Source organism: Candoia aspera, chromosome 17 (assembly GCF_035149785.1).
Source record: "Candoia aspera isolate rCanAsp1 chromosome 17, rCanAsp1.hap2, whole genome shotgun sequence".
In the NCBI taxonomy this organism is placed as follows: Eukaryota; Metazoa; Chordata; class Lepidosauria; order Squamata; family Boidae; genus Candoia; species Candoia aspera.
Genome location: NC_086169.1, coordinates 6176891 through 6204021, shown reverse-complemented (window position 1 = coordinate 6204021; position 27131 = coordinate 6176891). Strand labels below are relative to the sequence as shown.

The 27131-nt window shown below is 47.2% G+C and overlaps 2 protein-coding genes across 5 annotated transcripts in view; both read right to left on the bottom strand.

The window, feature by feature from the left end:
* CAPN1 (calpain 1) overlaps positions 1 to 27131 on the bottom strand; it is a 242784-nt gene that overhangs the window by 132987 nt on the left and 82666 nt on the right. The gene's annotated exons all lie outside the window — the stretch shown is intronic.
* Positions 49 to 26071, bottom strand: DPF2 (double PHD fingers 2). 4 transcript variants are annotated; one of them, XM_063317071.1, is made up of 12 exons: positions 25926 to 26071; positions 20937 to 21097; positions 20381 to 20488; positions 17300 to 17463; positions 14439 to 14531; positions 13130 to 13208; positions 12108 to 12149; positions 7338 to 7475; positions 6477 to 6605; positions 6188 to 6300; positions 5303 to 5384; positions 49 to 3045 (listed from the first exon to the last, which is right to left on the bottom strand). In XM_063317071.1, exons 1-12 carry the CDS (start codon positions 25955 to 25957, stop codon positions 2969 to 2971), a joined length of 1218 nt encoding a protein of 405 aa, XP_063173141.1. In that variant the 5' UTR covers positions 25958 to 26071; the 3' UTR covers positions 49 to 2968. The 4 variants fall into 4 exon arrangements, with proteins under 4 accessions (XP_063173141.1, XP_063173138.1, XP_063173140.1 ...); XM_063317068.1 differs by having other exon boundaries at positions 25775 to 25978; XM_063317070.1 differs by lacking the exon at positions 25926 to 26071 and adding an exon at positions 25708 to 25793.

Here is a 27131-nt window from a genome sequence, read left to right as displayed (position 1 = left end):
GAATTTAAATCCACACCCAATTGTTGGACAGACACCACAGGAGTCTCCTTCTGTGTAAAAGCAGTATTTATTAGCTAATGCTTATTACAGACTTAAAATAAAATCGGAGGGAGCCAAAATATATTTCAGCTTCAACTGCGATAAAAAGATGGGTTTGGGGGTATGAAAAGTCTCAGTGTTTACTTTTTAAAGAAAGCCCCAATTTCAAACCTATGCAATAAAAGGAGTACAAATCAAATGCTTGGAAAGGAAGGAGGAAATCAAGCTACCAACTCAACAGAGAACAGGCAGGTACTAGAGGGGGGGAAATTAGGACACAGTGCAGAGGAGGTGCGAAGCTGCACAACTGTTTGTGGGCATCACAGAGAGAAAAAAATGAGGTATCACAGCCTGTTCCCCCCCACCCCGCAAACCGACAGAACTAACCTGAGCATGGAACTCCCACAACGTCGCAGGGCTGAACAGATTTTCAAACTATCCCCCAGCCCAGAGAGCCAGGCTACCATGAAACAGGTTCAAAGAAGCCATTTTGGTTTTTTATTTGGGTAGCAATTTTTCTTTTTAAGACACAGGCGTGATGCTTCGAATGAGGACCTAATGCCCCGGGCTGGAGCTGAGACAAGCAACCCCCAGGGAACATTTCTACAACGGTCTCCCTTTGTTTGGTGCATGGGGCCTGACAGCCAGTCCATCTGAGGGCCCCCACATCCCCCTGGGGTATGGGGAGAGAAATCAAGTGTAAGAGTTTAGTTTATTTTTTAAAAAAAGGCTACAGCTGAGAGGGAATCCGGAGCCAAGTCAGTGCACAAACGATAGCTGTCTCTCCCTTACACGTAACTGAGCTCACAAGACCACACGGACACCTCTTAGCCTTCAAGCCTCAAGTCCGCTTGAAGGACTGACCAGGCGGTGAAGGTGGCTGGGTCAAAGCTTCCACTTGGCTGCCAACGGCCACTTTGTTCCTAGCTCTCCTTGGGCCAAATCTGCCCCGCTAAGGCCCATCTCCATCATTCCCTCCACTGGGTACCTTACCAGTCTGCTGGACTCCAATGTCGATCACCCTGGGCAGCCCAGCAAAGTCTGAGGCACCGAGTCAAAAGGGTCGACCTCTCCTGCCAAGCAGGGTAAGGGAGAATAATGGGGGAAGACTCCTTTGTGGAGTTCAGCCATGCCGCAAGTCAACTCATCCTGGCACCCACGTGCAGACTGTATTGCCACTCCCAACCCGGTGAGAAAGCAGAGCCCGCTCACTTTGGCAGTCCTGAGTCTCTGCCTGCTTTCTGCAAAGACCAGGAGACTTGGGCAGAGGAAGGGCAGACGCATTTGGAGAGGGCATGGAAGGATGCGCGAAGGGGGAGGCTGGAGGTAGGTTTTAAAGACAATCTTAGAAAAATCAGGCACATTACAAGTATATTATTACACAAAAACCCTATTCCAGAGAAACGCCTCTCCTTCTGCAATCTGGATGTTGCAGAAAACTTTGTCATGGTGGGGGGGGGGGAGAGAAGGAGTGGGAATTCAGGAAGTGTTTTTTTTTAAGCATTACTTATTAGCAAGACCAAATCCTCAAACTGGGGGCAAAGGGGAGGAGGATAACCCAAGTGGAAAAAGTAGGTTTTGTTCCTGCAAGAGAAATTCAGCTCCCCGGGTCCCGTTGCGCTTCCATCAGTAAGCAGCAAAGGGGGAGAAAAAGCACATGGAAGAGACAGTGCTCGCTCTATGCCTTGCCTCTGGTGCGTGCACACATGTGGGGCGGGGACTCAAGGAAGTTTCTAACAAAGAAAAGCAGCTCATTTCAGCAAGCCCCAAGGTGCAGAGCCAGCGTCCACCAAAAAGATGCCTAACTCTGGACAACCTCGAGCATCTTTTCCAAAAACAATGAATCGATCTTGGAGTCCTCCACACAATTTACACATCCCTGCAGACTCCCCAAAATGGAGGAAGTGATTAATGCCAGTGTGTGTGTTTTTTTTTAAAAAAAAAGCCTGATACAATTTTAAATGCTCTCTCTCTCTCTCTCACACACACACACACACACACACACACGGACTTCCGAAGAAAGTATTCCGAAACCCACCGCCATGTCGATCTGTGCATATGGAACGGTTACCCAAGCCCATACTTGGGGAACTTGGTAAACGGAGTGGAGAAAGGGATGGGACACACTCTCCCCCCCTGATCTAAAGCAAACTGGATTTTCCTCAACTCACCCAAGATATAGCCCTGTTTTGGCAAGTCAGAGATGATTGCTTTGAATGAGGCAAACCAAGTTACTTTGCTGTTGCGTTTGCCTGTGCCAAGCCTTGGCTCCTAGATGATGCCCAGGGCTGGGTTTCTATGCCACCCGAGAACCTCTCAGAGGCTGCTGTAGTGCCACTTTTGAACCACGTTAGGGACAAAAAGACTTTCTTACAGGGAGGAAGGAAGCTTTGGGGGAAAAGGGGGTCCCAGGCCACTGGGCTGGTGCTGAACAAAGGGAAGCGGACGGAAAAATTAGTAAGGAGTACTCAGTAAGGTTTCTTTCCTTTTTCTTTCGACCTTGCTCATACAGACGGAACCCTCAGTCCAAAAGCATATGAGACAAGAAGGAACATCCGTGCTCCCAAGTCAATGTTGCCAGATCACGGCTGGCTTAATCCCAAGACTTTTTTTTCCTGCTCTATCAAGGCTGCGGACATGATTCCCTCCACTTGGTGCTCCTCAGCCTGCCGCGGATGCTGGGTTTCTTGAGCAAAGGGCCATGAAGTTCTTACTGCAGGGTTAAGGGGGTGGGAAGGGTTTCTAAGCCCAAACTGCCACGGGGGGTGGGGCGGGGGGAATGACAGAAGGAGAGGCAGTGGGGCGTGGGTGTGGGTGTGCGTACGCGTGATCCAACCAATAGGGGAGACACTGACCAAAAGCCGAGGAAAGACTAAAACCAAGAGAAAGAGTGGACAAGCAAAGGCTCTCTTCCAAGACTGAAGAGCAATCAGGAGGCGTTCTGGTTCTGGAAGATCGAGGCTTTCTCCTTCAGCAAATCCAGGCAGAGGTGACAGCTCCAGCTCCCTGCAAGGAGAAAGAGGGGCAGGGGCCGAAGTCCAAGGGCGCCAGGGGTCAGCAACTTTGTCAGGCACCAAGAAATGACATACATGAGCAATTGCAAAATGTCTGGGCAAAAGCAGACCCGCTGTTCACTTCTACGAAAAAGGATCTGTCCCCTGATTTACGTCAGCTGCCTGTCAAACTAGGTAGGCAGCTCTTCTTACTCCACGTTTTCTCCCGCGGCGGCAACACCAGGTTGGGCTGGCCCAAAATCACCCTGTGAGCTTCAACAGCTGGGATCTGGGTCTCTCTGATCCTTGCCCAGCACCTTAACTTTCAATTACTACAACGAGCTGGCTCTGACTGGAAGTTTATAAATAAACGTATCACGCAAGGAAACGATTCAACATACAGTACGTGGCAAAGAATGCCAGATTAAGATGTGAACAGGATGGGTATCTTTCCTGCCCCTGTATGCCCACCCTGGGCTCAACAGAAGGCAAGAGGCCAACATCAAGATCAGTGTTTCTCAACCATGGCAACTTTAAGACGGGTGGGCTTCAACTCCCAGAATTCCCCGGCCAGCACAGCTGGCTGGGGAATTCTGGGAGTTGAAGTCCACACAGCTTCAAGTTGCCAAGGCTGAGAAACACTGATCTAGAATGTCTTTGTGCCCATCTCTTTATATAACTTAATCTCCCCTTCTGGCACCACCACACCAAACATGGACTGCACACAGAGAGGAATTTATGATGTCTGGTCTTAGGCTTGGTTGCTAAACGCCAAATAAGGCAGTCCACATCACGCTGGGAAAAGGTGTGGGGTCCAGGGTGGGCTCGCCTCCAAGAGGAAGGGAGGCGCGAAGTGGCGGATCAGTCAGCTGTTGAGACGGCCTCTTCCCTCCTACTGTATATGGAAAGCAATTCCCACCAACTGCTAAACTGAAGCAACTGGATCACTCTGATTGTAAAGCCTGGTTCACTGCAAGGGGACGCAGAGCAGAGACCATCTGGCTCAGCGGCTGTTAAGAGCTTAGCTGCACATGCCCTTGAAGGAAAAGACTCTCTGGCGTAAGTTTCTCTTCGCTGACTCCCCACAGGAATCACTCTACCTGGCTGCTGCAGACAAGGAAACCGGCTGTCTGTTCCATTGCTCTGACCAAGAGAACTGTTCCTGCATCCCAGAACTGTTTTCCTATTCGAGCTAGAGCTAGTAAGAACTGCGGTGTAATTATGACTAAGTCAGCTTCTCCCCCCTTTCTCTGCTTCTCCTCGTTTCTTTTAGGGCTTTTAGGTCAGACCGGAAGCTGATGGGTGGTAAATGCTGGCTAGCAATCCAAGGTATAAGCCAGTTTGGGACTCTCCTGAGATGAAAAGCAAATCATTACTGCCAAAATTTGGCATGTCAAATTCTCGGGCAGAGGTCATGACATCCTCAAGCCAATGTTTAACTGGAGATGTAAAGATTAATCCCAGGAACTTCTGCACGGGATAACGCACTGGCCCACATCCCGTGGGCCTACGCAATGGGCCTGGTAGAGTTCTGTGAGTCACCTCCTTGTGAGAACGAAGAGCTGCAGCAGAAATGAACACACACACAGTGACCCTCCCTCTGCATCCTTAGTCTAACCAGTCCTGTCACAGTCTGAGCGGTGACCTCACGGTTCTCTTGTTAAGTGATGTAAAAATTAATGGGCTATCTGAAATTAACACTAGCTGAAAGGATCCTCCCAGACCCCTGAGTCAGCTCTTGAAACAAGGCGCTTGCTGGAAGCCACCAGCTTTGCCTTGTCACGATAAAGGAAGGGTTCGCAACCCTTTAAGAGGGCAGCATACATGTATGTGTGCGCGCACGCATGTACCTATCTGCGAATCCTGAGATCTTTGCTTTTTTGGTTGAAATCTCATGTCAGAAGGCCCAAAATCTTGGAAGACAGAGGCTGTAACAAGATTTTGGACTCTGAAATACTGCTATTTAACATCAGGATTCTGGGCATTTCATCCTGGGGAATCACAGGCCTTGAGACCCTGAATGGAACAGTGCTCTCAGTTGCAAGTCCACATTTTGACTTTAAAAAGAACATTATGTGCAATAGTGGCTCCCAGCTTCGACCTTCTTGATGAGCTGGACCACCAAGTCCATCCTGGGCAGCCAAGGGAGGGAAGGAAGAAGATACAAATGAAGGAAGCAGGCTGCTCAACAATGGCAGACCCTCCACAATCCAAAATCTCACACAGGAGGGAAGGGGGAAGGACAAGAAGGGGGGCAGAATAGCACTCACCTTCCGGGGGTTCTGACATAGGTGGAGTGAGGCAGTACATATGATAACCACGGTCACAATCGTCACAGAACAGCAGCTGGTCCTGAGGAAGATGGGGAGGGAGACACAATAAAGAAGAATGCTGGTAATTCCACCTCCTTTTGGGTTGGGGAAAAGGGTACCCTGAGGACTTAAGTACTTTCTCCCTTTCTTTTTATAAATCTCAAAATTAACATCTCATGGCATACAAAACACCCCCTAACTTGGAATGCTCTCCAGAATGGTCAGAACAGCGTTGGGACCCAGCTGGTGAGGTTGGAAGAACCCATTTTGAGCTCAAGGCAACTGTTTCGAATTCCAGAGGTTTAGCAGCTGGCCTTCCATGCCAAAAAGCTCCAAGCAGCTGATATGCTTCCCACTTATACCACGGCCAGGTTCACAGCACGCTCTTAACTTAGCAGCAAATTAAGCGGCTGCATTGGCCCAACATCCTCAGCTTGATCGGTCTTTAGCAGCCTAGCACGATGCAGCACAATTCTAGTTCGTTCAATTTATTATTCTGCGTACAACGAAAACCCAGAAAATAAGTTCTCAATCGTGAGTTTAAGGAGGCTGTGTGAACACCCAAACCCATTCACAGCACCTTGTGAAGTGAGTTAGGCTGCAAACCTGAAGTAATCCAGGTTTTGCAATTCAAACTCAGATCTAACCTAGGAGGACCCACCACAAAGGAGTAGGCTTCAAAGGATCCGGGACAAGAGGGGGAACGGGAGAGAGGTCAAGTCCCAAGGAGAGAAAGGGGGCTGTCCCCAAAACAAAGAAGGCAGAACTAAGGAGACGCCTTCCAAACTGAACCAGGAGGTCAGCCTTTGGAGGCAGGAAGGGAGAGGAAAAAGGTGAACTCACATCGTTCTCAGAGGTGCCACAGATGTTACAGCACTTGCATTCGATACACTGCCAGCGGTAGGTCTTCACTGCGGCCATCATGACTGGGGTGAACTGCAGGCAAGAGGGGTGCCCTGGAGAGTTGAGAGAGAGCAGCAGCTATAAGACGTACCACCTCCCCTAGGAAAGGCGGGTGCGCGGCCTAGCAGATGAATGGCTAAGGCAAAATGGAACCCCGCCTTTGGAGGGCCCCCTGCCCTTTTCTCAAGGGAAGCCAAGTGGGAGAGAGGGTTCCTGCTGGCTCACATACCTGATCGCCCGCAGTCTGAGCACGAAACCAGCTCTTCGGGCTGCCCTGTCTTCTTGTTGATCTTCGAGTCTCCCAGGCAAAAGTCACAGTAATTATTGGGCAAAGCCAAGCCATCGGGGCCTTTCTTGGCTATTGGGAAAGAAGGGGTTTGTCTTTCAAAGCAGAGCAGAGGCCTGTCCAAGCAGCAGCCCAGCTAACCCCCAGACTCAAAAAAGGGTAAAAAAAAAAAAAGCTTTGTGTAGCATAACTAAGAGATCAGACAGACAACTTGGGCTCAGCGCCCTGCTTCCTAATACACATACTCATCGCAAATTATTTATTTTTTTAACCTCTGAAGGCAACCTTGGTGTGTCTCCCTCCTGCCACCATTTAGTTAATTTCAAACCACTGTAGTGAAGCCCGTTTCTAACCGTGGCTAGCAATGATAGCCTGTAAATTCTCATAGTTGGAGGTGGGCCTTGAGCACCACGGCTAGCTTTGAAAATGGAAGGGTGGGGGGAATTGGCCTGCGAACGAGGAGGAGGAAACACCCCGGACTACAGAATGTGCCCGTTGCTAAGCATAATTGGGCAGCGTAGCGCTAGGACTTTCAGAGTCCGGCTGCTGCAGGCAATTCAAAGACAAGGGACCGAGCAAGGAGGTGGGGAGGGAGTGGATATGACGAACACCAAGCCGGACGAAATGCAATCTGACAGCGAGACTGTTCCATAACCTCAGTTACGCAAGGACCAGCAGGGCTGAACAAAGGCATTCTCCCTGGTTCACAGGGATCAGGCTGAATGCCAGCATAGAAAACAGGCGCTGGGGCTTGTCTCCAACTCAAAACAAGTAAAGGGAGGGATACCAGCTCCCCCAGCTTACTTTTCTGCTCCTCTGATCTCTGAGAGACAGGTGTGGGGGGCTGTGAGTCCTCCTTGTCCTCCCCTTCTTCTTCTGCCAGGTGGCAGTGAGCGTAGTGGTAGCTCAGGCCAGGACGGTTCTTGTAGCGCTTCCCACAGACTGAACAGGAAAGAAGTGTAAGAGGCATAGATTGAGGGCCGCACCGGCAGTGAAAGGGCACCCTCCCACATCCCTTCTCAGCAAAACCCACCGCTAGGCTGTCCTCCGCTGAACTTCAGTGCCACCCCAAAGCATGGCACCCACTTCCTCAGCTGTCTACCGGGCCAAACTGTTATAGAAGTGGAAGGGGTGTCCATGGTGGCACGAAGCTGGTAGCAGGGTGACAGAACTATTCTCTGCTGCTCAGAGCAGAATCCGATTCCTTCAGTAGCACCCAAGTTCTGCCCGCAATCCTGTCCTAGGGAACTCTGCAAACTCCCAAGGCAGCTCACTGAGTGCCACAAACAGAACGGCTACTTGCCACAATAATGGAATGACCAACACTCAGCACCGCAATCCAGCATTGCAAACAATCCACAGAGCGCATGCAGACAACGGACGGTGAAAACCACTCTTCTGGTCCTCGTGAAACAGAAATTCTACAGATGTTATCTGATGTCCAAAGAGCAAAGGTTAAGGATATTCAATGGACAGCGCAGAACATTTTTCTGCCCTTCACATGTGCAGGATAATGCCTGTGTCTCTCTAAGTGTGATTATTGAGAAAAATCTAAATGCATGTTTACACAAGACTCCTCCCTTATGCAATTCCTCCCAGGCCCCATGTACCTGATTTGCTTCCTTCCTCCCCAAATCCAGCCTTTCCTATAAGTTCTTTTGCATAAATATCCTGGCCCTAGACTTTATTGTAATTAAGCCTGTATCCCAGTTAGACTTCTCAGAACTGAAAGACTTGCAGTCTTTCAGTTTACCACTGATTCCATTTTCGTTCTCTTCCCCGTGCCAAGTTTTGGCTCATGTGGTGCTTGGAACACGAAGCCACCCCCTTTTTTCTGTAAAGCCTTCTACATGCTTGTGCCAGTTTAAGCTCAGCCTGGCAAAGACGCTTGCAAAAGCTAAACGCTGATAATGATTTTCAGCATTAGCTGGTGTTTCCATGCAATCCACAGAAGAAAAGTTCCCTCTTTTGCACCCAGCATCGATTCTTTAGATAACGCTTTAAAAAAGAAAACAAGCTCCCCATCAAGGCAAAGAATGACATGAACCAACAGACTCACTCTTTGACCCTGATCAGAAATGGAAAGGGTGGGTGTTAGTGGAACAGGGAATCCTGGCACTAAAAGGTTAGGAATCTGTGGCCTGCCACATATTGCTGAATTACAACTCCCAGCATCCACCTTCAAGGCCATGCTAGGAGTGTTGGTTAGCAACATCGCTGAGTCCACAGCTCCCCTATCTATCTATGGAAAGAGGACTGGGTTGCATTTTAGCTGTTCTTTGCTCTCCTTGACAGAAAAGTACCATCCTCCCTGCTTACAATCTTTCTTGGCAAATCCTTGGAACACAGAAGAACTGACAATCCCAGCTTCTAGATTTAGAAGGCACCAGGAACATATTCAGAGGCAAGGGAGGGAAGACAAGTAACCCATCACCATCTTTGCAGCTCAGATGAATCCACCAAACAACATGCTCCAAATTTGGAAACAGCTCAGACCGGAAACAAGGAAACAGACCGTATTTAGAAGGAAACAGTAGAGCTGCTGGTGGACAAAAAGAAACAAATCCTCTCCAAATCCTTTAAGCTGTGCAGGTCTATCACGTACGTGTGTCTGTGTGTGTGTGTGTGTCCAGCAAATGGAGCTCTAATTTGCCAAGAAGAAAAAAGTCACAGCTCTCTTAAGGGTTGTATAAACACAGCGGATTAAGTGTGAACCTGAGCTGGCAGGTCCTGCTCTACGTTGCTACTATAGTCAACAACCAAAGTGGATGTGGAGGAAGATCTCATTCAGAGCATCTGCTGGAGGGCAAGGAAACCACAGCCTTCTTCTCCAAGCGACAGCTTCTCTTTCCACAGTAGAGGAGCAAAGGCAGAAAGGGGAATCTGACAGATTATTTCTGTTAAAACTACCCACCCAGATTTCTCCAGGCAGCGTCAAGTCTGGTGAGGTCGCAGGAGCTCAGGAAGATGGCCATTTTGGGATACCTCGAAGGGCTCCAGTGTCCCTTCGTGTTCCAAGGCAGCCTTTCCAGATTGGTGCCCTCCAAATGTGCTTTCGTTATCTCCAGCCACCACAGCCCAATGCAGAATAAAAAGCATCCGTCGCTCTGTTAGAGATGGGAAGTTCCAGAGGAACAGGAAAAAAAAACCGAAAGGGGTTTTGGGGGTGGAAATGGGCAAACCTTGACGAGGAGCATGCCATTTTCTTATTCGCTAAAGTTGCCTCCCAGGTGGGCAAAAGCTATATTCTGGAAATTAGGACAGACATCCCTGATACAAATAGGTCGTAAAGCCCACCGCACGTCCCCCGCCATCCCCGAGGCCAAGAACTGCTTGAAAGAGAAGGACGCTCCTGTTTTAGAGGAAAACTTACTGAGGCCAAATTTACAAGACTGTATTTTATTATCAAACTCTGGGTATCACCACCTGTGAAAGGCCTTTTTTTTTTTTTCCTGCTGTGCTAAAACGCTTCAACAAATGATGAACGCTTCAAAGAAAGGAACAGCCCCATCTGAAGATCTGGCCATTGGTGGCATAAGCCATCTGTCCAGGCCACCCTTCCCTATGGGTGCTATCCGGATGTACTGGGCTCCAGTGCCTACAGACGGCCCTGGGAGCCAGGGAAGATATGATCAAACACTCCTGGAGGACACTACCTTTGGGAAGGGTGACCTAGACCCCTGAGGAAGAAGGGACCTGTCCAGCAAATAGTTCAGAGGTCACCTAATGGGGGCAATGAAAACTGAAGACTCAGACCCTGGGCTATTATTAACAGAGCTTACAAAATGTGAAGACCTTTTGAACACTGTTCCTGCGTTAACGTGTCATCTCAGCTGCAGAAGGCAAAGTCCCAACTCAGGTGCTCCCCCCACCCCATGGGGCCTGGGGCCAGCAGGGAAGAGGCAGGGAGGGGAAAAAAAACGCCTCTCTGAATGCCAATTAGGACAATAGGTATCTCATACAGATCTTACAGGTTCTAAAGAAAACGAAACCAGATGTCAGCCCTTTCCACATCCAACATCTGGCCTGGCAGACTTGGAAATGGTATCGCTGGTCTGGTCTGAATGACCCTGGGGATTCGCTACCCAACTCATTCCTTGGTTAAGAGAACGAAGCTAGCTTTAACAAAAGGATAAACGATCTCTTCTATGTGGTGCTGGACTACAGATCTCATAATCCTTAATCAGCTGTGGCTGATGGGAATTAGAATCCAGCAAGATGGGGGTGGCAGTGTGCCTTAGAAGTTGGATTTAACTTGGGGAGGCCAGGTTCAAGCCGCCACCGGACCACAGAGCTACCCTCCCTTAATCCAGTCTGCCTTACAAGACTGGGGTTGGGAGAGGGATGGCGTTGGGAAAACCTCTCCTGTGTGAGCTCTCAGAAAAAAGCGGAGAGATAAATGCAGTTTTCTTTAAAAAGTGAAAAGCTGTTTAATGTACCATACTGCATACTTATATTGCCGACACTAATTTTATATTGGTAGTTCATCACAGCACACTTTTGTAGGTGAAGGGCAACTCAGAAACGTGTTTGCATGTGTGTATACTCACAATTCCGAAATGTTATATAAGTAGTGCTTTATACACGTGTGGGTATGTGTACAGTATATATGTATATAAATGCATTATATATCTATGTGTATGTGCCTGTGATAATATCTCTTTCTGTGTGCATGCATGAAAGGAAGGCAGCTAAGGGTCATTGCCAGTTATCCCACCCTGGCTGTAACTCAAAAGTCCATTCCAGCATTGGCAAAGATGTTCCCCCCACCATCCTGTTTCCCTTCCTTCTCCTTTTTCTTTTCTTTGCTTTCACAGCCTTAGAAGCAAGAATGGTATGTTATTTGCATTGAACATACACCACTCTCTTGTGGCACTGCTAATTAGGCCCAATGTCCAGGCACTGAGTGCCACTGTTAACCTGGCCAGGGTGGCACCACCCACCCACCCAAGGGGAGACTCTCAGCAAGACTCAAGGATCCACAGCCCGCCCACCCCCAAGCCACAGAGGGACGGCATGTGCTCAGAGATGATGGAATGTGAAAGGTAAGAGAATGGGATGCATGGCTGATTGGAACACTCACTGGGGGTACACTACACTGCACCATTCTGTTGCAACAACATACTAGCTTTGTTTAACTGGGTTAAGTAATTTCATTAGCCATGGCAGGGGGGAGTGCCTGAAAATCCAGATAAGCACTCCCCAATGGATAAATACAATTTTCTGACAACAAGCATGCCACTTTTACGCCCCGGGCAGCAGAATATTTTCCGTTTGGCCTTACTTAGCCCAGCTTGACACCATCTCAGACAAAAACGATGAATCCTCAATTCAACATTCTCCATCACACTTCAAAAGAATCTGTACCTTTCCCAAATATATATACAAATTTACTTTCCCCCCTTGGTATGCCACATACATAAAAGCAAAGTAGGTATCATAGGAAGGGAGGGATTTTTGGTGCCCTGCGTGAAAAGACCCACTTCAAAAAAAAAGAAAGAGTTTTTAAAACTAACATTTCAGAAGAACAAGGTCAGGAGGAAATTAAACAGCAAGACAGAAAGAATGGAATACCTCGGTCAGGAGGTTTCGAGGTATGCTTTTGTTTGTAACTATCTGAAATACAGAAAGAGAATGAGAGAAAGGTGAAGGCAGTCTATAGGTCACACACATAACATGCACAGAGTCAGCTATATAGAGCGATTAAAAAGGAGGAAAGAAAAATAAAGCTCACTGGTGTTATTTCAAATTAAGAGGGGTAGTATAAAATTCTTACAGGAGAGTAGAGGAGGAGAGAAGGAAAAGTAATTTCAAAAACTCATGATCTGCCCTTTGGAAAGGTCTTGCCAATCGCCCTTCACCCCCAACTTTTCCATTAATCACCAAGGTTTTATGGGCATTACTTTTTTTTTCAGATTGGCATGCAGGGAATAGGTCAAAGATCAAAAAGTTGTGCAAGGTGGAACCAGAGGAGGCACTGCCCACAGTAACTCCGGGGTCTGCCCGCAAGGTACAATAAGGTACAAATATACTAGCAAAACAATTCCAGGGTAAAACAGCTTCTCCTTCCTGTGCTGTGTTGTTTGATCCAATCCTAGGATCTGCCAGAGGAAATGGGTTAGAACTTTTCCCAGCATCCCACTTCCAGGACAGAGAAAGGAACAGCTAAGACCCCAACTGAGAACACCAAGTGAATCTGTTTCCAAGGTCAGTGAGATGCTCTCTTAGGGAGCCAACTTCAGGCAGCAAGGAAGGCGGTCAATGCTGCGTGTCTCCGCGTTTCACCGAACTCTTCACCAGGCAAAACTGGAAAACCTGCCATCTTCCCAGGTCAGGTAAAGAAATTTTATCCCCTTCGCCTCTTGTGATAAAGCAGCATCCCTGTTCGTGACGCAGTTCAGCTCTCCCAAAACAGCCCTCGGAACAGCGCACGGTCAACAGAGGGCCAAGTAAAAGGAGGGGGGTGTAGCCAGCCCATTGCGCATCTTCCCAAGGGACCCAACCAGGGCATTCGTACAACCCCACCCTAACACCATGAGCGATTCCCAGCCTATAAGCCAGTAAGAGCAAGAGAGCACGCTCGCCTTCTTACTCACTGTCACATGCGTAAGGTTTGTCTCTGTCTTCCAAAATGGCAGCATCCAGCTTTTTCCGAGCACTCCCAACTCCTTTACCCTGTAAGCCCATAGAGAAGGAAATTAGGTTTTTAAAAAAAAATTCACGGCTACTCTTTCTTTCTGGTTTGGGGGGGGAAAAGGTGAAATCTAGGATGGCTGGGTCTTAAGGTTTAAATCTCACATATCGTTGGTCCTATTCCTGCAATTCAAACAGACAGAACTGAAGCATGACGCTGGGGCCGCGTTCACACTTCATGCCAAGCCACGCCTAATTTAACATTTGTCGTGGCCGGGTTCACGCTCACTGCACTGAGCTATAAATTAAGGTTGCAAACCGAAAAAAAGAAAACCTTTTTCTTTCTCCCGCCCCCTCGCAGAGCGGAGAGATCGAAGAGGAAGGGATTTCAAGAGAGCGAGCTGTTTGCGTAGCGTGTCCGTGGCTCCCAGCCCCAGGCTGCCACCGTGATCAATTGCTTCCAGTGGGTACAAGACGTTGTACACACTGAAAGGCATTTGAGCATTCCAAAAGGGGGGGGGGAGTGGTTAGGAGGCAAAGAAAAGCTGAAGCTGTGAGACTGAGTAGTCTTGTCTCTTTCCAGCCAGAAAGCACAATCGCAGTCACGTGATTTCCCACTTAGCAACTGCTTCGCTTAGCGGCAGAGTTGCTGGTCCCAATTAGGGTTGTTAAGCAAAGACTACCTATGTAGGTTCAGTGAGCTCCACTAATCAGGAATATGTAGACCAACACTGCCACCCAGTGAAAGATGGGCAAAAAATTGTAACCATTTTAAAATGACTATTTATTCATGTCTCTAAACCACTCTAGGATATTTTTCAGATGGCAGGTAAGAATACTTTAGATCAGGGTTTCTCAATCAGGGTTCCGCAAGAGGTCACTAGGGGTTCCCTGGGAGATCACGATTTATTTAAAAAATCATTTCAAATTCGGGCAACTACACGTTAAAGAGGTAAGTTTCCTTCTTTATTCTTAGTTTAAGAACTCTGTGAATGCATCTAGACAGGCCTACCCATGAAACGAATATAATAATTTTGTAACTTCTGGCCTTTATTTGAGCCTGGATATGCAGGGGCTCCCCGAGGCCTGGAAAATATTTCAAGGGTTCCTCCAGAGTCCAAAGATTGAGAGAAGGGCTTTAGATATTTCCTTGCCTACTGTTGCCTAGACGCCCTCCTTACTCTGCATTAGACACGCCTACGTAAGGTTCAATGAGCCCACAGGTAGAGGTTGAAACAGGAAAAATGTTGAAGCCAGGCACATCAACCATACCTTGGCCTTGCCTTTGCCTCGTCGTTTTGGGGTGTCTTCCTCGTAATCCTCATCGTCCAGATCATCCAAGAAATCATCAGGTTCCAGGATCCGCTAAAACAGAAAGAAAAAGGATGCACAAAGCTATGTGAAACTGATGTCTTGTTTATCCAAGGAATATTTCTGCTAAATCACAGCTCTGCCGGTGTCAGGCTCTGTGACAAGCTGGCTGATAAACAACCCCCCTCATCTCATCACACACTGACAGCTTCGCTGTGAGAACTAGACAAGTGCCGTGCAACAACAAAGGAATTCTGCAATTATGCAGGACAAATGCTAAGGACAACAACGTTCTTGCTAAATCAGTGACCATTTTCAATGCAGATGCTGAATCAAAAGGCAAGTACAACCCAAATGACATAGAGAGGACTTAAATAGGTCACAGGGCGCTGCCACCGTATCTCTAGTTTCTTGTCCTCTAACAAATATTTCACGCTCTCTCAAGTCGAATGGAACCAGCCATTTATAAGCTGTGGTTTTCCTTATTCACCGAGTGCAGTGTTTGTCAACCTTGGCAACTTGAAGGTGTGTGGACTTCAACTCCCAGAATTCCCCAGCCAGCCACCACTCTTTGCACTGAATTTTAATTACCGGCATAAACCAGGGATAAAGGGCTGGTCTGGTTTCCCTCTATGACCCCGAGCCACAGCACACAGAAAGGAACGAGGTGTGATCCCATCTCTGATTCCTCTCCCAACCGGAGATCGATGTCACTGTTCTCAAGGGGAGAGGCCAGAGAGTAGCTGCCATAGAGCCCTCAGCCTGAGTCCCAAGTTATTTATTATAGTATCACAACATATAATCCGTAACACGACAATAACTATTGCATGTATCTAATAATAAATACAATCAGCATATGATAGTCATCAAAAACAGGATGTCTGATAACATCAAAACAGCTGGATTCACCCCAAACCCATTCTCGCCTCAGTTGCCAAGCACACATCGGAAAAGCCAAGTTACTCCTGTTCCTCAGCGTTATCATCTCCCCAGCCCCACATATGCCCTTTCTGTCACACACAGAACTTTTTGTCTTCGGTTGCCTTACCAGGCTCCTAGCTGATGCTGGGATTTGGCCAAAAACCCTTTGGAAAGGCAGCCACCCCCCAAGTCAAAAATGCTGATGAGAAGCAGAGCAGCACCCTCCCCACTTCCTACAGTGACGGCAAAGAACACCGAGGTACGGTTCACATCAGACTCTGTTCTGGTGAAAAAGAAGTATCAACACTTTGTTCTAGAAACAGGTGGCGGGGGAGAAGCAAAACAACATAAAAGAACGGCGCAAGAGACAACTGGACAGGGATTTACAAGACCAAAACAGCAGCGGTTACTTGCGCATCACAGGGAACCATCATGTGGTTGGCTTGCTTTGGCTTGGGCGCATGGTATAAATCTAGCAATCACCGTTTGATAAAGATCATTTATTTATTTGATTTCGAAGCTGCCCAGCTCCAACCAACTCTGATCGTGACTTACGATGACGGTATAACATGGGGACTTTGCCACTGCAGCTAGTTCAGCTAACCCTGAATGACGAGCTGTAACATGTGAACCAAACCAGTGGTGGTATACTCAACAGTGCCTAAGCAAACCATTGTTTAGGACCCAGTGTGCAAATCCAGAGTGCCTGGCCCCAGTTTCCCCATCTTTGAGATAATTAGGCTCAACCCAAGCGAGACGGAGTGGCTTTGGCCGTCTGGACCTCCCGCTGCCGGGGGACTTTCCATCGTTACTCCTGGATGGGGTGGCATTGCCTAAGACAGACCCAGTGCGCAATCTGGGGCTACTCCTGGACTCACGGCTCCAGGTCAAAGAGCAGGTGGCAGCCTTGGCTAGGAGGGCCTTGGCACACCTTTGGGTTGTGCACCAGTTGTGACTGTCCCTTGACCTGGAGGACCTGCTCACTGTCACTGATGCCCCTGCGACCTCCCGTGTGGACTCCCGCAATGCAGTCTACATGGGGCTGCCCTTGAAGAGCTTCAACTGGTGCAGAATGCGGCAGCGCAGGGAGTAAATGGGACTGGTTATTTAGCGCATGTAACACCCCTGCCCCGTGAGCCGCACTGTTTGCCAGCGTGCTTTTGGGTGCAATTCAAGGTGCTGCTTGTCACCTTTAAAGCCCTTCATGGCTTGGGACCAGGTCACCTGAGGGACTGTCTCTCCGCAGTTGTTTCTTCCCATCCAATCCAGTCAGGCAGGCTGGGCACGCTACAGGTCCCGTCGGCAAGGCCTAAAGGACGTGCCTTTTCTGCCATATCACCTGCCCGATGGAACATCCTCCCTCTGGAGATCAGGATGGCCCTGACCCTGCTGGCTCTTCGTAAGTCCATAAAGACCTGGCTCTGTGCCTGGGCCCCCGAGGATGTGCATTTCTTAGTTATTTTAGCGATTATGGTGTGATTTATTCCCAGCTGCTATGTATTATTGTAATTGTTTTCATTTTACTTTTATGGGCTGCCATAATTAATGGAAAAAAGTGAAAGAAAAATAGAAATGAAAGAAAAGGAATATATAAGGAAGTAGCTTCCGATATTCTTCACATCAGTTATAAGAACAATATATTTTAACCTCTCTCTAACAATACATATTACTCTTCTTTCTGTAATATGCTTTTTCTTTGTTTCTCTTCCCCTTCTCTTTCTTACTTTCAATGGTTTAAAAGCTTTAATAAAAAACACTATTAAATTGAATGAATGAACGAAGCCGAGCACAGAAGCAATGTGTTCTATACATGAGCATCTTCCAAAGGAAAGATGTATTACTTTACCACAGCGCTCCCTGGAGAAAGTAAAGACGGGCAAGGCTGCCCTTCTCTACCATACCTTCCGGGTGCGGCTATTGGCAACGGGGAACTCGCTGAGGCTGTCTTCATCGGTGCGAGGATCAGGCAAGCTCCGTTTCTCAAGAGGATCTGTCCTTAAGAGGGCCTCCAAACTGCTGCCATCCTGAGAGATTAAGCCTTCTTTCTTTAGGGCCTGCTCAGTGTCTGCCAAAAATAAAATTGAGATTTCATTGTCTTAATGCCATTAAGACAAAGAATCTAAACCTTCCTTAGCTAGGCCAAATAACACAAACAAAACTGGCAGGGACCACAGCTAAGGCCAATGCAGAAATCTATTAGGTACCAAAATGCAAACGCCATAGCCTAATTGCCAGTCAACACAACTGGCCTGGCAGATACAGAAGGTGGGAAATAAATACAGATAGCCGAGTGGTTAAGGCATCAGGCTGGAAACCGGGAGACGTGAGTTCTAGTCTCGCCTTGGGCACCAAGCCAGCTGGGTGACCTTCGGCCAGTCACACCCTCTCAGCCCCAGGAAGAAGGCAATGGCAAACCCCTTCCAAAAAACCTTGCCAAGAAAACTGCAGAAACATGTCCAGGCAGTCTCCAAGAATCAGAGACAACTGAATGGGTTAAAAAAAAAAAAAGATAGCTGAGCTATCAGATGCAGCATAGGACTCTGGCAACATTATTTTGGAGTTCCACAAAAATTGACAACCTCACCCACCAGCCAGTTTGCCTCATGATGTATCTTGGAACATTCAGTATTTGGGAAATCAAACAGGGCATGAGATATTAATTTTAATTCGCTCTGTATGCCAGGATAATAGCATTCTAATTGTTCAATTACTGTAATGGTATCTTAACCATACTATTTATATTTTGCCTGTATCTGCTGCTTAAAACAACAAATACATGAGCTTTATCCACAACAAATTTATTAGCCTTAAAAATACACAGGTATTCTGCTGATTAAAAGCAAAAACAACAGAGGTGAAAATCTCAAAGGACTGTCAGTGGTGCCAGGGTGAGGAATTTCATAACAACAAAAAATCTACATTAGAAGAATGGTTTACTAATTACTATATAAAATCAGGGACAGTTAGTTCCTTAGAAAGCATGACCCATTAAGGGAAAACATAAACAAATATTTATCTCAAACCACAGAACCACACTTACATGCAGAAGCAAACCATCTTTACATTAAAAAAAACCCACCAGCACTCATTATTCAAACTGTTCTTGGCCTTAAACTAACCCTGCTCCTCACCCATTCATTCCAATAAGCCTCAAAGAATCTGAAATAGGTTTACACGTATACGGATACACATTTATCTGCAATTTTGCCGTATTTTTTCACACGGTATTTTCGGAGGGATGCATGGTATCCAGAGTCTGATCATTCTGGGTGAATGGACCGCTGTAAAACGTCGCTCTCCCCCCGCCCCTTGCAATGCTTTCAGCCCCAGCTCTAAAACATACCCAGCACCCCCTGTGGTAGAGGGCAAAGGTCCTGGAGAAGCTGCCTTTCAAGAATGTCATCAGTGCCGGATCTTCCACTCAGACGCCCCAGAAGGTCTGGCAGAGAAGGCATGCTGCGGATGCCGTCTGTCAGGGAACTGCACTTGGCAGGTCCCGGGAGGCGGGATTCTCTGCCATGACGCCCAGCTTATGGAATTTCCCCGCCCCCCGGAAGTGAGGTTAGCCCCATCCCTTTCGACATTCCGCAAATCCCTCAAGACCTGGCTATGCCATCGGGCCTGGGGGTCCCGGTAGACCGGGGAGATCTTGCGACGGCTCCCCTTTGGCGGCTAATATCATCTTTTCTTGCCTGCGTGCTTTTTATGGTTTTTGAAATGACTTACATGTTTATTGGGTTTTTTAACTGACTGTCGTACGCCACCCAGAGTCACGCTTTTGTGAGACGGGCGGCCCTAGAAATATGATAAACAAACCGCCAAGGTGCTTCTCAGTTTTCCAAAGAGCAGGCCGAGTAAAATTTAAAAGGGTATCTTCCCAAGGCTATCATGGAAGCTTACTGAAGTCAGTAAACCAAGTCGACGTTTACCTCTGAAATAGTGTAAGCTGCAGAGCGAATGGCAGCTTAGTCTCTCCTGACGCTGAAAACCCGATTACGTCATGCTTTATTTCAGCAATGCAACTTTAGTGAGAGGTCGCTGGTCCTCATCGTCCTACTTTAAATGGCTAACAATCTGGCAGGAAATCTGCCTGATGCTTAGTGGCAATCTAATGGACCACCACCTGCGCTTCTTCCCTGATTCTAAATGAGAGGAAGTCTGCCTCTCCACCAGACTACTATGAAAACTTATCTTTAACCATGTGGACTAGGGAAAACCATATGCAGAAATCCAAGTTCTTCCCCCTCTGCTGCACCCCCTTGCGAGCCACAGAAACTAATCAGGCAGGAAGACGGAGTGATCTGCCTCTCTTTTGCCACCCTTACTGTTGATCTGCACAGAATTCTTAGTCGCAACCTGACAACTTGGGAAACACATGGCTGTCCTGTTGGCCCACTAGTACATAAGTAAAAAAGGTAAAGGTAAAGGTTCCCGTTTAGTCGTGTCCGACACCAGGGGGCGGTGCTCATCTCCGTTTCATGGCCGAAGAGCCGGCGTTGTCCGAAGACACTTCCGCGGTCACGTGGCCAGCATGACAGTCATGGAACGCTTTGCGCCGAAGCGGTACCTGTTTATCTACTTGCATTTGCATGCTTTTGAATTGCTAAGTTGGCAAGAGCTGGGGCGAGTGCGGGAGCTCACTCCGTCACGCGGCGCTCAGGTCTCAAACTGCCGAACTTGCAACCTTCCGGTCGACAAGCCTGGCGTCTTGACCGCTGAGCCACCACGCCCCCTAGTATATAAGTAACAGGATACAAACAAAGGTACTTCTCCACGGCTGATTTAGGACTACGGAGTTCTCTTGCTCAGATAGCCCATGCATCTGTGATGGGGGACATTCCAAATACCTTGGAATTTACCTGGACAATTCCAAATTCTGTAACGTACGCCTGGAGGATCATTTCTGCCAGGCAAAAGCTCTGTTATGATTCCATCTGTAACGATGGAGATTGAAATCTTAGTACAATACAGACAAGGCAAACCTGGTTTAACGGTAGGGAAAGAAAGTCTCGGATCCTCTGGAGGGTGAGAGCGGCGTTTTTTCCTCCAGCGCCGAGCCGGATAGGAATAGAGCTGGCCAGACGCCAAACCTTCCAAAAACAAACAAAAAAAGAAATCTATGCTTGTATTTAATTTACATAAAAAGTTGGGGAAGAAAGCATCAGGAAAAGAGTTTTAAGGCAAACGCTTCTAGCAGCTCTCTCTGCAGGGATCAAAAGAGCATTTCTAGTCTAGACTAGCATAATTCAATCATGCTATGCTAGCATAATCCGTTCGGAGGAGACGGGCGGTGACAAATTTGATAGATTTGATAGAATTCACGCTGCTGTTTTGGAATACCCCCCCCCCAAAATCGCACAGTGGTTTCCTACCATGAGCAAATGGGTTTCATGAGAAAAGTGAGACCTGGCTTCAGCCCAAGACCCCACATACATACTTAAGCAGGGAACAACAAGGGAGCTGCTGCCTGAATCTGACATCACGGAACGGGCATCCCTGTTAGAGCCCAGGTTTTCACATGCCATCCTTATACTCAACCTGGTCCCCTGTGCCGCTTCTCCATCCAAATGTAGCAGTTACTCTGCGCCACCCCCGTCTGCGAATCCAGGAACGGCAATCGAACACTCCTCTCGGCACAGAGCCGGGCATTGTAATTATGGCACTGCTCCATTGCATCCTTGTAATATTGTTCACCAAGGCTAGGAGAAAAAAAGGGTGGGAGAGAACCATCAATGAAACACCTTTCGGCAGGACAAGGGCGTGCACTGTTTTTTCTGTCCCAATTCAAAGGGACATGCTGGAAGCAGAACTTGCAAAGCCAGCAAAAATTGTTATTTGATCTCATTTAGCTGTAATTACAACTCAATTAAATATGCTGGCCCCAACCCTTATGTAATGTCCTCTTTCGTGTTGAGAAGTACAAACTAGCACCAACTTTTGGCGGAGTTCTAGGAGAACCTGCATTCCGCCCAGGGAACTGAGTTAGTTCTTTGGGAGCCCCTAAATGGGTTTGTATGTGACATTAAGCTAATTCTTAAAGCATGAGTTACCGTTGAACAAACTATAATATCTTGATTCACCCATCATACTCAGCTGCAAGTGAATCACATTATCACTTACGGGAAGGGAAAGCTGCCTCCATTTAACCTACAGACGGGTGATCTCACTTCCTAAGCATTACAAGAGCCCTTTCCTAGCAGGATAGGTCTTTTGACAGACTTTATGTTTCATTCACACAGCTGGCCCATACTCAGATACTGTTACGTTTAAGTGTGAAGGGGCTGGTTTGAAATTCAAATTATTAGCCTGGATTTCAGCTTTCCTTCTCAGAACAAAAGCAGCACCTGCGGGGCTGGTGTTTTATAGTCCTGCAACTCACTTTCAATCTAGTACATTCACTGAAGAAAGAAAATTCTATTCAATAACTCCATTAGCAAAGAGGCTTAGATGGAAAATTCTAAGAGAAAAGAATGAAGAAATGTCTGAGAGAGAGTACACATATATACACAGCTTGCATTGCTCCCTCGTTCTTTAAAAATCTGTGGTGCAGCAGCAATGAAGTCTCTCTAATTGAACAGTCTATAATTATAGTAATTTCAATGTTTAAAGCTTGCCACACAGACAAAAAAAAGCTAAAGGAGGGTACAGAAACCGATGCATTTTAACTTGCTTGAAGGAAAATAACAATACGATTTTGCTGTCCAGGAGGGGGGGAACTGAAGAGTGGGAGAGAAAATTAAATAATTAAATCAGAATCCCACTCTGTTTAGTGTTTTATATTCAGTCTTGATCATAAACTGTCGATTGAAACAGCTTAAAGAAATTTAGAAACACTAAATTGACCCTGGCTCAGTTATTGCATAAATAAACGCGTAGCATGGTTTTCACCTGAAATTTGTAATAAAACAGCAAAGCTCCTGATTTAACCATCTCTACTGCATTTCTTCACAGCACTCAAAAATACCTGAGTAGGAGGGCCATTTTACAGTTCTGCCCAAACCCCAACTAAGTCAGGCATTCTGAGGATTTCAGTTCCTCTCCTTTGTAGGGCCAAAATGCATCATGGCTTCACCCTTTCAAAAGGGCGGACTCCCCAATTTCCTCCAGTAGTTCTGATTTTTATGGCCACTGCTCTTCTTCTGAAATTTCTATCTTTGGGGCTCAGAACTGGAGCCGTTTTTGGTTACTCCCCTCCCCAACCTTCAACACACCTTCCTATGGGGAAATCACTGCCCTCCCACTTTATCCCTCCATCTGCCATGTGAGAAGTTTTCATTTTTCCTTCAGACCACACCTTTGCTCCAGAGGTGGGAAGAAAGTGAAAAGAAATTTAAATTCCTCTCAAACATCTCCAGTCCACCCCTCTGTTTCCTGGGTCAGGGTTTTTCTCTAGCTTGCACTCACCATCCCCCAAAAAACCTCCAATGAAAAGCAGGGGAGGGAATGTTATGATCCTTTGCTGCCTATAGAAAATATACAGCACCCCCAATCATCAAATTTGATTTCTGAAGATTTAATATCAATCTATTATCCGCAACTCTCTTTCCCTCCCCTAACTCAGTCAGGAATATCTGAGGATCGGGGAGGCTGGGAAGTTGATTATGTTCCTGCAACACATCTTGCAAGTTTATAACACTTTTTCACTGGAAATAAGCTCCCCCAAATCAAATTTAAGCTGATATTTTTAATGAGAAGGATGGGCTTGTTAAATTTGCACAATTTTATTTTTAAGATAGCCACTCTCATCTCTCACTCCACCTTTACTTTGGGTTAATATTGGCTCTACAAGCTGCAACAATTTAAAATCCCGACTCAGTGGCCAGTTTGTCCAGGCAGAACAGAAGAGAGTTTTCACAATGATCCAGCTTTGCCTTTGAACGATGTTAGGGTTACAGAGGGTAAAGCTGGAGCCCTCTCCTGACTGGTTCTGGCGTTCACACAGATCAAGGCAGCTGCTGGCTTGTTCAAGCATAGCAGGAGTTCTGGCAGCAATCCCCTTTTTTGCATGCACAGCCCACCCCAAACTTGAATTGACCTTCAAATTTGCTGGTAAGCTAGTTTGTGAACTGCTGGCTTATCCTTGAAAATTAACTCAATTAACACAGAAAATGGGTTGAATGACTAAACTGGGCATGTTGTAAGAACCCAGTCAATGGCTCTCTTCACAGAACATGCAATGCCCAAACAAATAAACCCCATTTGCTTTGTAATGGCCTAGTTCACACATGTGAAAACAAGAACCAGATTCCCACAACACACTAAACATAAACTCCTTGCGCTGGTTAATGACCACAGTATAGTTATTTATATAAACATAAACTGTAAAGAAGACATGTCATGTAACCAGGTCAGTTACAAAAGTAAAGGTTTATTTATTAGATTTACACCCATCTTTCCTTCAGGAATTTAAGGTAGTATACATCTATTTATTAGACTTATATGGGACCTACATAGTCCTCCCTGTCATTTTTCCAGACAACAACCCTGCAAGGTAGGTTGAGCTGAGAGAAAGCAACTGGCACCAAATCACCCGGGGAGTTTCTACGGATGATGGTGGACTTAAATCCGGGTCTCTCCAAGCCGTTTACCATTAAACCACACTGGCTCTCCCTGTTCAACATGTGGAATGTAGAGAGTAAGGAAGATTATTTTGACAGAGATCTGCAAATCGGTTCCTGAAGCGATGGGGGCTGAAACTTACCTTAAGTCCTCCACAGACTGAAAATATGCGGAAGAGGCTCGAACAGATAGCTCCCTAATCCACTAAGCTCTAAGGGGGAGGAGGTCCAGCGCAATCAGACTTGCAAGATTCTGTTGTTACAGCTACTCTCAATAAAAGTAGTTTTAGCTTTCCTGTGGAGTTGATTCCCTGATCTGGCCTACCTGGTGGGACTGACATCAGTCTCTTCCGCATATTTTCTGCCTGTGTGGGACTTAGAGATGTTCCACCCCTCCATGCTTCGGTAACAGATCTTGCCTATCTCCATCAAGGTCATCTTCCTCACAGGGTCGTTGTTGTGGGGAAAACAGGAAGCAGGAGCCTCAGGTATGTAAGTTGACTCAAAATAAAAATCAAATAAATAAATAAATATAACAGTATGTCACTTATTGACAGGTTAGTACAAGGTTTCTCAGCCAGGGCTGCGTGGCACCCTCGGGTTCTGCGAGAGGCTCCTAGGGGTTCCCTGAGAGATACAATTTATTCAAAAAATTATTCCAAATTCGGGCAACTTCACCTTAAAGAGGTAAGTTTCATTCTTTATTTTCAGTTAAGAACACTGTTAATGCATCTCTACAGGCCTACCCATGGAACGAATATCATAATTTTGTAACTTCTGCCTCTATTTGAGCCTGAATGTGCAGGGGCTCCCCCAGGCCTGAAAAATATTTCAGGGGTTCCTCCAGGGTCAAAAGGTTGAGAAAGGCTGAGTTAGTAGGTCAGGCAAACTCTCTATCTTCAAGGCACTGCCCCAGCCATGAAAATTAGTTAATTCAGCAACCAAACACCGGAGCCCGGATTCTCCCTTTCCAAAGGCTGCCCCTTTTCTTCTCCGACCCCACACCTCTTTCCTCTATGGCTGCAGTTGCTTTAAAGAACAAGAAACACCCCCCCCCACATTTCATTTTCCCATCCCCTACGCTGGGTGCCCAGAGAAGAAATTCATTACCTCCCTCAAACTTGCATTGAGGACTTTGGCTTTTTGGGGGGGGGGGGGTCATTTTCTCCAAAAAGCCATCCCAAATTTGATGACACCCTCCCCGGCCCTTTTCTCCTGGTGAAGTTGGCCAGGAAGAAAGATAACAAGGGCAGGCTGGGGGTGATGGGAGTTGTGATCCAACATTCCTGGGGGTGGGGAGGGCAGGTTGGAGAAGATGCTCCCCAGTCTCTCCATTTTCCCCTTTTTTCCTTTTTCTCTGCCTCCCCCCCTCCAGTTTTCCTTCCAGAAATATATCCCTAAGCACACAATTATATACATATTAAGGGGATTTTTTTGTCGCCTCCACAGGCTCCTCTCACCATCAATTGTTATTTCTTTCAAGTATTGGGGGGGGGGTTCTGCCCCCCCGAAGCTCCAAAATTGGGGTTCGGGTTCTTTTTTATATAAATTGTGTTTTTCTTTTTTGAAAAGCTCGCCCCCCCCCTTTTAAAAAGGCATCTTGAGGTTTCCCTAGTCTCTTTTCCCCCCACATACCTCACTTCTGAAACTTTAAGGTCGGGGGGCACTTTTTCATTCTCGCCCCCCCTCCACACACACATACTCCGTCCGGGGGATTTTGTTCCCCCACCCCTGAGAGGAGAATCACCCACTTTTTAAAAAGGCCACTTCAGTCCTAAGCAATGAGTAGAGGAGAAAAAAAGAGATCCAATAGCTAACCCCTCGCCTTCCATTCTCCCGTCACGAACTCCCCCGCGAGCGGAATGGACTCTTCCCCAACAACCCTCCTGCGCACTTCTTCACGGTTCGGGCGGTACCATTACAACCAACCGGGGGGAACTGGGGGGGAAAGAGGGACAGTTCCACTCACAGCTTCACCACATTCTGTACCACAGCCGCCATCTTCCCCTCTGCCGCCTGTGGCCGCGATGTACGCGACGGCGCATGCGCCGAGCGCCCATTCGCGCTGACTCCGAAGACCGCTCTCCATGAAACCTTCCGCTCAAGCCCGGAAGCTAGCGCATGCGCAATAACCCCAACCCGCCCTCACGCTCCAGGAAAGAGAGGCAGTTACTCCCACGCTCTTCCCGCCGTCGAGCGGGCACGCGCAGGCGCAGAGGAGGCAGAGCGGCCGGAGATCGTCCATTCCATTTAGCCTGGTTGCGCAGGCGGCACGTCCGTAACCGAGGGCGCATGCGTGAAAAGTGGCGGGAAAATGATGTTGCTTGACAGAGATCTCACGTTTTCGATTTAGTATTTTGTAATGTTTAGAAATAGAGGGAGAAAACGTAGAGGCAGTGAAAGACTTTGTATTCCTAGGTGCAAAGATTACTGCAGATGCTGACTGCAGTCAGGAAATCAGAAGACGCTTAATCCTTGGGAGAAGAGCAATGACCAATCTCGATGAAATAGTTAAGAGCAGAGACATCACACTGACAACAAAGGTCCGCATTGTTAAAGCAATGGTGGTCCCCGTAGTAACATATGGCTGCGAGAGCTGGACCATAAGGAAGGCTGAGCGAAGGAAGATGGATGCTTTTGAACTGTGGTGTTGGAGGAAAACTCTGAGAGTGCCTTGGACTGCAAGAAGATCAAACCAGTCCATCCTCCAGGAAATAAAACCAGACTGCTCACTTGAGGGAACGATATTAAAGGCAAAACTGAAATACTTTGGCCACATAATGAGAAGACAGGACAGCCTGGAGAAGATGCTGGTGCTAGGGAGAGTGGAGGGCAAAAGGAAGAGGGGCCGACCAAGGGCAAGGTGGAGGGATGATATTCTGGAGGGGACGGACTTGTCCCTGGGGGAGCTGGGGGTGTTGATGACCGACAGGAAGCTCTGGCGTGGGCTGGTCCATGAAGCCACGAAGAGTCGGAAGCGACTGGACGAATAAACAACAACGTTTAGAAAAATAGTAAAAAAAAATGGTCTTCTACTGCCCTTACATATAAGTGCCTACCAAATAAAAATAAGCATGTTCAGTGATGGTTTTCTTTTGCAAATGCATATGTATAAGGTATAAATAGACATACATTTATGCAAATATACGTGCACGCACACTTATTTCAAAGAATT

What these genes read in the sequence shown, in the direction of transcription:
- DPF2 (XM_063317071.1), bottom strand. Translation starts at nt 25,957, where the DNA reads ATGGCGGCTGTGGTACAGAATGTGGTGAAGCT. An exon ending in GTGGCACCTCTGAGAACGAT is followed by an intron (nt 5,385 to 6,187) that starts GTGAGTTCACCT and finishes CATCTTCCTCAG; the next exon opens with GACCAGCTGCTGTTCTGTGA. An exon ending in TATGTCAGAACCCCCGGAAG is followed by an intron (nt 3,046 to 5,302) that starts GTGAGTGCTATT and finishes TTCTCCTTGCAG; the next exon opens with GGAGCTGGAGCTGTCACCTC.